Genomic DNA, 13,138 nt, shown 5'->3' on the forward strand with positions numbered 1-13,138 from the left:
AAAGAACTTTTCTTGAAATGTTTGATAGAGGGGTGCCTGGATGGCTCTGTCGTTAAGTGTCTGCCTTTGGCTCAGGTCATGATCCCAGAATCCTGGGATCCTGCCGTGTATTGGGCTCCCTGCTTGGCAGGGAGCCTGCTTCTCCCTCTCCTACTCCCCTTGCTTATTTATGTTCCCTCTCTCACTGTGTCTCTGTCAAATAAATAAAAATCTTAAATTAAAAAAAAAAGACAACTGGGGTCTGGTATGTATAAATAAATAGAATTCACCTGTGAAGCTGTCTCGTCCTGGATTTCTGTTCGTTGGAAGCTTTTAGATTATCATCAAAATTTGATTATTTTGATTGTTGTTAATTTTATCAGTACTTCATCTGTTCAGATTTTCTGTTTCTTCCTGATTCGGTTTTGGAAGATTCTTTGTTTCCAGGAATTTATCCATTTCTTCTAGGTTGTCCGATTTGTTGGCATAACATTTTTCATAATATTCTCTTATAATCCTTTGTGTTTCTCTGGTGTTTGTTGGTATCTAACTCCAGGATTTCTTATTTTATTTATTTGAATTTTCTCTTTTTCTTGATGAATCTGGTTAAAGTTTTATCCAGACAAAATAAAATAAAATTTTGCTTATTTTTTCAAAGAACTAGCTCCCAGTTTCCTTGAGCTTTTCTCTCTCTTTTTTTTTTTTGTTGTTGTTGTTGTTGTTGTTTGTTTTTTAGTTTCTATTTCATTGATTTCTGTTCTTTATTTCCTTCTTTTGGTAGACTTTGGACTTTGTTCTTCCTTTTCTAGTTCCTTTACATATAAGGTTAGGTTGTATGTTTATTTTTCTTATTTCTGGAGGTAGGCCTGTATTGCTATAAACTTCCCTCTTAGAACATATTTTGTTGCATCCCAAAGTTTTGGACGGTGTATTTTCACTTTAATTTGTCTCCATGTATTTTTTTATTTCCTCTTTGATTTCTTGGTTGACCCATTCATTATTTAGTAGCATATTATTTAGCCTCCATATATTTGTGTTCTTTCCAGACTTTTCTCTTGTGATTGATTGCTATTGTGTTAGGAAAAAATACATATGATTTCAGTCTTTTTGAATTTATTGAGTCCTGTTTTGTGACCTAACTTGTGATCTGTCCTGGAGAATGTTCCATGTGTACTGGAAAACATGTGTATTCAAATGAAATGTTCTGTGTATACCTGTTAGGTTCCTCTGGTCCTGAGGGGGGAAAATTAAGAGCTTTTCCTCTAAAATCAGGAACAAGACAAAGATGTCTACTCTTACCACTTTTATTCAGTATTAGCAGTGGAGGTCCTAGCTCCTTGCTGCAGCAGTTAGACAAGAAAAAGGAATAAAAGGTAAATTGGTAAGGAAAAAGTAAAACTTTGGCTATTTGCAGATGACATGATACTATATATAGAAAATCCTAAGGATTCCACCAAAAAACTCCTAGAATTGATAAATGAATTCAGTAAAGTTGCAGGATAAAAACCAATATACAGAAATCCATTGCATTTCTGTACACTAATGATGAAGTAGGAGAAAGAAAAATTAATAAAACAATCCCATTTATAATTGTACCAAAAAGAATAAAATACCTGTGAATAAGCTTAACCAAGGAGGTGAAAGACCTGTATTCCCAGAAACTGAAAAACACTGGTGGAAGAAATTGGAGATGACACAAATAAATGGAAAGATATTCCATGTTCATGGATTGTAAGAACGATATGAAATAAATATATATGCATACTACCCAAAGCAATCCAAAAGTTTTTTGCAATCCCTATTAAAATACCAACATTTTTGGGACGCCTGGGTGGCGCAGTTGGTTGGACGACTGCCTTCGGCTCAGGGCGTGATCCTGGAGTCCCGGGATCTAGTCCCACATCAGGCTCCCAGCTCCATGGGGAGTCTGCTTCGCTCTCTGACCTTCTCCTCGCTCATGCTCTCTCTCACACTCTCTCTCTCAAATAAATAAATAAAAAAAAATCTTTAAAAAAATACCAACATTTTTCATAGAACTAGAACAAATGATACTAACATTTTTGTGGAACCACAAAAGACCCTGAATAGTCAAAGCAATCTTGAGAAAGAAAAATGAAAATGGAGGGGGTATTACAGGCCCAGATTTCAAAATAAATATGCTACAAAGCTGTAGTAATCAAAATAGTATGGTACTGCCACAAGATAGACACATAGATAAAAGGAACAGAATAGAGAGCCCAGAAATAAACTCACACTGATAATGGTCAACTAATTTGTGACAGACAGTCTCTTTAACAAATGGTGCTAGGAAAACTGGGCAGCCACATGCAAAAGAATGAAACTGGGCCGCTTTCTAATACCACATTCAAAAATAGAGTGGATTACAGACCCTAAATGTGAGACCAGAAACCATAAAACTCCTGGAAGAAAACATAGACAGTAATTTTGACACTGACCGTGAAAAACATTTTTTCTAGGTATGTCTCCTCAGGCAAGGGAGACCAAAGCAAAGTTAAATTTTTGGGAGTATAGCAAAATAAAAAACTTTTGCCCAGCCACAGAAACCATCAGCTAAACAAAAAGGCATCCTACTGAATGGGAGAAAATATTTGCAAATGACAGATTTGATAAGGGTTAATATGTGAAATATATAAAGAACTTATACAACTCAACATGCAAAAAACCACAAATAATTCTGTTAAATGGGCAGAGGACCTGAATAGACATTTTTCCAAAGAAGACATGCAGATGGCCAGGAGATACATGAAAAGATGCTCAATATCCCTAACCATCAGGGAAATGTAAATGAAAACCATAATGAGATATCACCTCGTATCTGTCAGAATGGCTGGAATCAAAAGGACAAGAAATAACAAGTGTTGGTGAGGATGTGGAGAAAAAGGCATCCTCATGCTTTGTTGGTAGAATGCAGCCACTATAGAAAACAGTATGGAGAAAAAAAAAAAAAAGAAAACAGTATGGAGGTTTCTCAAAAAAATTAAAAATAGAATTACCATATGATCTGGTAATTCCACAACTGGATATTTACCCAAAGAAAATGGAAATACTAATTTGAAAAGACATAAGCACACCTATGTTTATTACAGCATTATTTACAATAGCTAAGATATGAAAGCAACCCAAGTGTTCATTGATAGATGAACAGATAAAGATGCATGATGGAATATTACTCAGCCATAAAAAAGAACGAGCTCTTGCCATCTGCAACAGCATGGATGGACCTGGAAGGTTTGATGCTAAATGAAATAAGCCAGAGAAAGATACCATGATTTCACTCATGTGAAATTTAAGAAATAAATAAATGAATAAACAAAAAAAAAACCCCAATTAAATTCTTAACAAACTGGTGGTTGCCTGAGGGGAGATCGATAGGGAAAGGAAATAGATAAAGGGGATTAAGAGCAATCCTGATGACCACTGAATCATTCTACTTACCCGAAACAAAGATCACACTGTATGTTATTATACTTCCATTAAAAAAAAATAATTAATGCAGGTATAAATGGAAAAAAAATAAGCAATACTTTAAAAATAATATGAAATATATAGTAATATATATTGGTAGTTAACATTTAAATAATACTGTGATAATAAAAGTTCTGGATCCAAAAGAAAAATGGAGTTGCAAAATATAGACAGTTCTTTCAGTAGTTTCATTATGAAGGAGAAGAGATAGGATGGTGTCTGGAGGGATGTTGAAATGCCGACAAGGATTTGTCAGTAGAGGAGATAAGAGACCAGGTCCCTGAGAAAGTGGTGGGTTGAATGTGAGATCCAGAGCACAGGAGGAGGAAGGACAGTGTTAGACAGGAGGGTGGACATTGTAAGTGGAAGCAAGACAAAAAGAATGAGTATCAAAACATGTTTGTAGAGTTAGTGATAAGAAGTTGGAGAATTCACATGTATTTTCTGTTTCTCTAAAGTAGGATGTGAAATCATTTCATTTCTGCAATCATAGGATCTTGGTTAAAAAAAAACAACAAAAAACTATTATCTCATCAGTCCTGAAGATTATAATTTGGATTCATGGATGTGTTGTATATGTATTGATCCTGAGTATTCTATTCAGTTTATGTGATGATAACGAAGGCTCAGGGAGAAGTTCTTTTAAATCCAGTTTGTGATTTGGTACTCTTAGTTATGGCCCTTCGTTTTCATGATTGAATTTTTATGTTTTTTTAAAAATAAAACCGTTTCTAAGACAGGGTCCAAGAAACTCTGACTAGTAAAGCAGTATCTTGTGCTTACTTAATAATTTTTTTCATTTGCCACTGAGATCTGTCTTCAAAATGATTTTTATTTGAACTTTTAAAGTGATTATATTTTGACTTTTGCCAAAGTTTGTTATGTTAAATGAACTTTACATACTAAGCTTTAAATAGTTGTAATTAATTGAACAGGCCATTTAAACTGAGTAGAAATGGGTAGAAATTAACCAAACATTACATTTACAGATATTTTATAAATTAGAAGCATATGGAAATTGATGTTTTCCCATCACTTGTAATAAGCTTGAATTAAAGAAGTTAAGTTTGATTCAATATAAGCAGTAATTTTTAATTAACACATAATCCCATACAATAAAATTCACCCCTTTAGACTGTGTAATTCAGTGCTTTTAATATATTGACAAGGTTGTTCATCCATCTCCATAAAAATAATAATTAATACAAGGTAATACAGAGAATGTGAATTTGGGATATCTAGCTCAATGTATTAACTTTCAATTTTTGGTAGATATAATAATCTGTCTTGTCACTGAGCTGATGATTTAGGAGAAGGTAATTTATGTCCTGTAAAATTTCTGTGGAGTTAGATGAAGAGTAAATCACAGAATGTTATTTAAAAAAAATCTCATTTATATCAAGAAAGCCCTATCTTATTTATGATATGTACAAAATTATGATCAGTACAAAATCATTTCATTTTAAAAATATGTCAACCTAAATTTACATATTTCCTTCTTAGAACTGTTTTCCCCTTTCACTGAGCTCCTCTGAGATAAATCTTGATGGAAGATTGATTGGAAGTCGATCCTTATTAGAGTATCAGATTTATAAACTTTCTGGCCCTCAGCTATTACTGGTGATCATTGCTGAAGTTGCAACCCTGGTTCAGCTCTCTTTTGCTAATCTTTAATAAAAATTTGTGATCATATTTCATACTTTGCTGTAGTTAGTGTTTAATTATTGTTCACTGGTGTTTTTAGTGTTTTGAAATGAACCTTTAGACAGTGCAGTCTTAACCATTTTAATTCTTTCCATGTATTTTTTTGTTTCCTTTACAGTACTCTGTGCAAAAAACTTGGTGAAAAAGGATTTTTTCCGTAAGTAAATTAACTTTAAATCTTGTATGTTGTATGTAGACTTTTTGGATAACATTTTCAGAATTGTCTGGCTTAGTGAGTTCTCTATTAAGAAATCTACTCAGTACTGTTTTATGAATGCTTTGGTTCAGAGCCTTTTGGCAATACTTTTTTTTTTAAAGAGGATTTTGTGCCTTTTTTTAGCTTTAGTCCCTTTCCTTTTATCTACCCCTCCCACATATTTGTGTGAAATATGTGTAAGTGTGTCTATGGGGTATGTGTAAAGAATATTGAAGGTGTGCATATAGTACTAGGTTTCTAGAAAAGTAGAGATTATTTTGTAAACACTTCTTTTTCTTTTCTAACATTTTATAGGAAATTTTATTCAGACAGTCATGATTCCTTGGAAAGTAGAGAAGTCATTCAGCCTGCTTGGAATTTCCAGTGTGTAGGAAAGAAATCTTTGCCACATTCGATCATAGATGCTCTGTGTCTCAGACTCCAAAGCAGACATTTGGTTCCCGTATTTGCAAGTCTCTTTGCCAATAAGTTGTCAAATTTTTTTGGTGGCTTTATTTAGGATTAAGTTTTGTGAGGGAGGATTGGGAAGAACCCCTCCCATGTGTTTAGAATCTTTACCCTGTATAATACCATATTTCATAATAGCTTTAAATTACTGAGTAAAAATTCAAAAATATATAAATGAGTAAAAATTATACAATTTTTAGTAAAGAACTCCAAGCCAATCAAATTTTATATGTAAAATATTTGAAATTATAAATTGAGAAGTTTCATTAGATTTTAAAATTCAAGTTCTACCATCCAGCAAAAACTAGCTATATGTGCTAATTTAATATGATATTACTTAATTTTCACGGGTTTGATTAAAAGAATTAATAAGCTCTTGATGCATTTTAAAATCATACTTAATTCATTTCACTTGAAATTTTCTTTTTAAATTTCTAGAGAAAACCAGAATTAAAGTTTGTAAAAGAACATCTTACAAATCTTTCTGTCATTAGAAAATTTTCTGGTGTCTGTGTTTATATGGGAAAGGAGTTAAATAGGATATAGTTGAAGTTTTAAGCAGTCTCCAGTATATGCACCATGTGCCCTCCACGCTACTGCATGTCCCAGCAGCAGAGACCACTGGCCTCTCTCCATGCTGCCACCACATAATACATTCTCAGACTTTTGCTGAACTACCTATTTCATCCCTGTCACTAATAACCTAGTAGCCGATGTATACTCTTTTTTTACCCCCCACCCTTTAAGACTTTATTTATTTATTTATTTGACAGAGAGAGAGAGAGAAAACAAACACAGGCAGGGGGAATGACAGGTAGTGGGCTTCCTGCTGAGCAAGGAGTCTGCTATGGGGCTGGATTCCAGGACCCTGGGATCATGACCTGAGGCAAAGGCAACGGCTTAACTGACCGTGCCACCCAGGCAACTCTCTTTTTTTCTCTTCTTAAAGGTTGGTTTGAGGTAGGATTTATTTTAGTAGGACTGCAGAGTGGCAGATAGGATCAGATAGGCAAGTGACAAGGAAAAAAGGGAGGAGAGTGAGGAATTGCCTACGCTTAACAGTTGGCTTCTGCACTCTCCGAGACATCTGCCCTGGTTTTAAAGATAAAATCTTCTGTTTTGTCTCCCAACCTTCCTTCCCAAGTTTGTTCTTTCTTCCAAAGTCCCAAGACACATCTTCTCTAGTAACTATCCAGTTAACCTTGTCTCAGTTTTCTGAGGAAATCTAGAGGAATCTTCCTTTAATTTTTGATAAACCTCGGAGAGCCAATTATTATCACTTTTATGATCTTCATCTGCCCTTAAGTTGTAGGTAGGAAAAGGAGTTCCTTCTTGAATTCTTTCTCTTTTTCATTGGTGTAGGTGTAAATGTTAATAAAAATTCTTAAAGAATTGTGAATTTGCTCCAGGGATAAGAAAATTAGGGGAAACTATGTGATTATATTTAAAACCAGAATGGAAGAAACACTTGATGGTTCTGGAAAGGGAAATAGGAAAGCCAATCCTGAGGCCTTCAGAAGACACCCAGCCAGGGGTGGGCCATCTCTCGGGTTCACAGTGGGAACAGCCTGTGCTGTGGTAGATTTACATCTTTGGTCTGTTTATAAGTTGAGGGTTGCCCACATTAATTCCAGAGAAAGAATTATGATACTTCCTAAATCTCTTCATGAAATTTGAGTGGGAGTGTCTGTTGATCAGAGTGCAGTTATCATTGACACCAAAATGTAAAGTGTTTGTAATGAGGTTTAAATCATGTTGAAAGAGAAGAGTAAATTTTAATATCAAGCTTGACTATATAGACTGATGAACTATGTATGTGTGTATATATTTAATTATAGGAAAAAAATACAAAGCCAAGTGTTGTAATTTGTATAATTTGAGATAACTATTTATCTTGGGTATCTACCCTTGCTAAAAAAAAGTTTTGCTAATTCGTTTTTTAGAATTGTTTGCAAGCTTACTGGCTTTAAAAAATAAGTTTCTTGGGTGCCTGAGTGGCTCAGTGGGTTAAACCTCTGCCTTTGGCTCAGGTCATGATCTCAGGGTCCTGGGATCAAGTCCTGCATTGGGCTCTCTGCTCGGCAGGGAGCCTACTTCTCCCTCTCTCTGCCTGCCTCTCTGCCTACTTGTGATCTCTGTCTGTCAAATAAATAAATAAAGTCTTAAAAAATATTTCCTTCCCCTTCTCCCACAATTTTAGAAGGAAAAGTTTCTCAACATATAGGAACATGTAGAGAGTTTTATAGTGAATATTCACCATCTGGATTCTACCATTAAGTTTGTCACATGCCTGTTTATCCATTATCTGTTTTTTAAAGTATGTTTTCTTTTTTAAAATATTTTATTTATTTATTTATTTATTTGAGAGGGAGAGAGATTGAGGGAGAGAGAGAGGGGGAGAGAGAGAAGCAGACTCCTTGGTGAGCAGAAAGCCCAACGCAGGGCTGGATCCCAGCATCGTGAGATCATGACCTGAGCCTAAGACAGACACTTAGCAGACTCAGCCACCCAGGTGCCCCAAGAATGTTTTCATTAGTATATTTTTTTCTTTTTTATGCAACATTTAAATAAAAGATTTGTGTGTAAGCTATTATGTTAAGGTGCTGTATGTAAGGGCCAAATTGAAGTCACTCGAAACCAAGATGGTTGGTGATTCCCCCCGACCCCAATCAAAAATTAAAGCTTTAGGAGCACCTGGATGGCTCACTTGGTTGAGTGTTAGACTCTTGATCTCAGATCTTGATCTCCATGGTCATGAGTTCAACTCCCGAGACTGGGCTTCGTGCTGGACATGGAGCCTACTTAAAAAACAACAGCAACAACTTTGATTTCTCTGGAAAGTAGCACACTTCTAAGTTGAAGATTTTGTTTCATTATTATTTGCAGTCCAAGTACATTTGTATAGCGAAAAAGTCTTGAGCTTTAGCTATTTTTATATGACTCAGAAGTGATGGGGATAATTGAGAAATTTTTAAAAATACAGAAAATATCTTAGCCACTTTATATTTACCCCTAGAGGTCTCACTCACGTCAGAAAACTTGATAGCTTTTGACTACTTTATAGTAACTTGGCTCTCAAGTTAAATTTTTGTGGAGTAATATAACCAGGTAAGTTGAAATTTAGGTATTTTTGTTGTTGATGTTAGGGTATAGAGCTTGTATTTTGGTGTTTTTTTTTTTTTGTATTTTGTATTATTGAACAGAAGAGAAATGAAGGAGTCCAGGACTGAGAATTTTATACTTAAGGATTTGGAAGCCATATGTAGTGGTTTGTGTGGAAAAGTTTTCCTTAGTCTGTAATTGTATAACTGGTTAAACATCTAAAAGGAAAGCTCGAAATGTGGTTTTTGTTTTGTTTTTGCTTACAAACATACATTTTTATGTTTTTTGAGATAGTAGAATCAGAACAAGATAGAATGGATTCCTTCAGGAGAAAATACTTAATGTTATCGAGGGCAGAGGGAAAAGTACTTTTCCATTAAACACAGTTAAAAATGATTAGGTATTATTGAAATACTGTAAGTATGTCTTGTACATGATTTAAAAAAAAATAAAAAGGGGTGCCTGGGTGCTCAGTCGTTAAGCATCTGCCTTCAGCTGAGGTCATGATCCCAGGTTCCTGGGATTGAGCCCACACTGGGCTCCCTGCTTAGTAGGGAGCCTTCTTCCTCTGCCAGCTGCTTCCCCTGCTTGTGCTCTATCTCTGTGTCAAATAAATAAATAAGTAAATCTTAAAAAAAATATATATAGTTAAATACATCAATACTCTAACTTCCCAAGTATCTTCTTAAATACTTGACACTCATTAATTTTGGTCTTCTCTTATTTGAAGTTTACAGATCACAGAATCATAAGAATTGGGGAACTGACAACACGGTTTCTGGCTGGCCTTGAGTCTTGGCACATTGGTATCTTGACTTAAAAAAAAAAAGATATCAGAATGTAGATATCGAGGTGTACAAGTTCTTTGGTTATCAAGACTTATCAACATTTTTTTCTAGTATTTTCAGCTGTCCATAGGAAATCTTTGCTATCCCCAAATATGTTTAATGCCTAAATTGTCATTTTTTAAAAATATTTTATTTATTTATTTTGACAGAGAGAGATCACAAGTAGGCAGAGTGGCAGGCAGAGAGAGGGAGTGAAGCAGGCTCCCCGCTGGGCAGCGAGTCCGATGCTGGGCTTGATTTCAGGACCCTGAGATCATGACCTGAGCCAAAGGCAGGGGCTAAACCACTGAGCCACCCAAGTGCCCGCTAAATTGTCATTTTTGTCTCTAACAATTTATTTATAAGTAGTTCTACCTTCTGGGGCACCTGGGTGGCTCAGTGGGTTAAGCCTCTGCCTTCGGCTCTCTGCTCAGCAGGGAGTTTGCTTCCGCCACTCTCTGCCTGCCTCTCTGCCTGCTTGTGATCTGTGTCTGTCAAATAGATAAATAAAATCTTAAAAAAAAAAAAAGTTCTACCTTCTCATTTTTCTTTCCCCCCAAAAGACCACTCTTCTCATTGTTACTTAGGGCTGAAAACCGTAGTGTCATTTTTTACTTTAGTTTCTTATATACTCATTAGATCTTTCAGAGTAGCTGATTTCACTGTCACTTTCCTTTTCATGTGACTTCACTAATGCAGAGTTTACTTACCTTACTGTTCTTTTATCCTACTCTGTGGAACTTCCAACAGCTTCATAGATGTTCTCTGTACCAGTCTTTCCTTCTCCCAGTCTACGTGAATACCACTAGTGAAAAAACAGGACCATGTATTTACAAGCCATGCTTAAGAACCTGGTCCTTGTTACCTGTTTCAGTCATTTTCTGACTTTCAAGCCTCTCTTACCAGCAGTATTTGCTTTTACACATTAGCATAGATGATTTGGTTAGACTCCTCAGAGCCCTTCAGATATTGTCAGTATTGTCATACCTTTCTTGGCAATCTTCCTGTTTGTCCTTTAAAGCCCTAGTGAGTCCCATCTCCATATACTCCCCGCTCCCCCGCTTTGATTAACTGTTCAAACTCCAGCTGTTCTCTTGTTTTTCTGAGCTCTTACTTGTACTCACTGTTGAACTACATAGTAAATGAGAGTATAACATAGCATAGTGGTGTTAAGAGCATGAAATCAAGAATTAGATTATATGTGCTGCATGGCTTTAAAAATCTAAACTTTAGACCCTGGCTCTGTCATGTGCTATTTGTCCTTGGACTAGTTAATTAATCCTCTTGTGCCTCAGTTTCCTTATCAGAAGAGATTATAGTGGTATTTACCCCATTGGATAAGAGATTGAGTGTAAGTAAAGCATTTAGAATAATGCCTGACGGGTCGCCTGGGTGGCTCAGTTGGTTGAGCAGCTGCCTTCGGCTCAGGTCATGATCCCAGCGTCGTGGGATCGAGTCCCACATCGGGCTCCTTGCTCGGCAGGGAGCCTGCTTCTCCCTCTGCCTCTCTGTCTGCCTGTGCTCCCTCTCTCTCCCTCTCTCTCTGACAAATAAATAAATAAAATATTAAAAAAAAAAAAAAAGAATAGTGCCTGACATAGTGTTTAAAGTGTTTTCTTTTATAGTCAGTACAAACACTTGTTTATTCTCAGGTTCGCCTCTCCCCCACAACATTTTTTTTTAAGATTTTATTTGTGACAGGGAGAGAGAGAGTGAGAGAGGGAACACAAGCACGGGGGAGCTGGAGAGGGAGAAGCAGGCTCCCCGCTGAGTACTGAGCCTGATGTGGGGCTCTATCTGGGACCCTGGGATCCTGACCTGATCTGAAGGCACATGCTTAATGACTGAGCCACCCAGGTGCCCCACCCCACAGCGTTTTTTAAAAAAAAGATATATTTATTCATGTGAGAGGGAGAGAGCCAGAGTGAACATGAGCTGGGGGGAGGGCAGAAGGTGAGAGAGAGCCTCAGGCGGACTTCTGCTGAGTGCAGAGCCCGATGCAGGGCTCAGTCTCACAACCCATGAGATCATGACCTGAGCTGAAACCAAGAGTTGGAGGCCTGACCCACTGAACCACCCAGGTTCGCCAACCCGTACACTAACACCACCCCCCCACCTGCCATCCTCCCTGTAACCTTGGCATATTCTTATCTCCCCAGTTAGATAGTAAGATCTTTTAAGGTGGAGTATCAGATTTTTTAACTCAATTTCTCATCACTCATGGTAGCTATCAAAACTTTCTGGCTAATTTGATTTCTCTGTAGCCCATGTTCTTATGTAAAGATCTTTAGTAAGCTCTTTCTTTAAATGCTACTAAGAGGGGCACCTTGGTGGCTCAGTGGGTTGAAGCCTCTGCCTTCGGCTCGGGTCATGATCCCAGGATCCTGGATTGAGCCCCGCATCCGGCTTTCTGCTTAGCAGGGAGCCTGCTTCCTCCTCTCTCAATCTCTGCCTGCCTCTCTGCCTACTTGTGATCTCTGTCTATAAACAAATAAATAAAATCTTTAAAAAAGAAATAAAATAAATGCTACTAAGAGAGACCTTGGGAAGGCTCCCAGAGAGCCAGGAATGTTTTAAGCTTCCTGGGGTCAAGGGGCTGGTAAAGATCTATAAAAACGTCCACATTTTGAGGTAACCTGTAGGCTTTGGTAGTTTAAGCTGAGAATGTTTTGAGATAGGAGCAAGAAAAAAAAAATGTAGCTTTTGGTATTTAATATAGAATTAACTTTAATCTTAATTTTAATATAGAATTAACTTTTATCTTCATTTTAAAATGGACCACTTTCATTTATAACTAAATGTTCAACTTTTTATAAAGAATGGAATAATCTTTTGTTTTGTAGTAAGTAGTGAGCTTTATACAATTAATCTTCTATTTTCCATGCCAGAATATTCTTTAATTAAAAAAATTTTTTTCCCCTTTTTTCACAGGACTTCCTGATCCATTTGCTAAGGTGGTGGTTGATGGATCTGGGCAATGCCATTCTACAGATACTGTGAAGAATACCCTTGATCCAAAGTGGAATCAGCATTATGACCTGTAGGTTTAAATGATTCATTTGCAACGAAACTTAGAATCAATATTATTTGATATAGTCTTTGAAAAGAATCTCTGAAAATGATCAGAGTTTGATCTGTGGTATAATTTGGTCTTCACAGAGGGACACAAAACCTAATGGAAAGGTTCTTTGTCTTATTGATAGCTGGTTGGTTTTGAAAGACTAAGTGCCGCTAATGAGCCTGTAGAGAACAAAATGCATGTGCGGCTTAGAGCCCCACCCCATCTTTTTTCAGTTAAGTAAAGGTATTAATTTACTTTTGGCCAATTATAAGTAATAAACAAGAAGTTATAATTGGGATGCACTCGTAGGCATTC

At 36.5% G+C, this 13,138-nt stretch overlaps 1 protein-coding gene across 1 annotated transcript in view; it reads left to right on the plus strand.

The window, feature by feature from the left end:
* SMURF2 (SMAD specific E3 ubiquitin protein ligase 2) overlaps window positions 1-13,138 on the plus strand; it is a 121,427-nt gene that overhangs the window by 59,094 nt on the left and 49,195 nt on the right. The window contains exons 2-3 of the mRNA XM_044247621.1: window positions 5,288-5,326; window positions 12,694-12,802. Of these exons, the coding sequence (XP_044103556.1) occupies window positions 5,288-5,326; window positions 12,694-12,802 (148 nt within the window). The remainder of the gene's footprint in view (window positions 1-5,287; window positions 5,327-12,693; window positions 12,803-13,138) is intronic.

This window comes from Neovison vison, chromosome 5, assembly GCF_020171115.1.
Source record: "Neovison vison isolate M4711 chromosome 5, ASM_NN_V1, whole genome shotgun sequence".
Lineage (NCBI taxonomy): Eukaryota > Metazoa > Chordata > Mammalia > Carnivora > Mustelidae > Neogale > Neogale vison.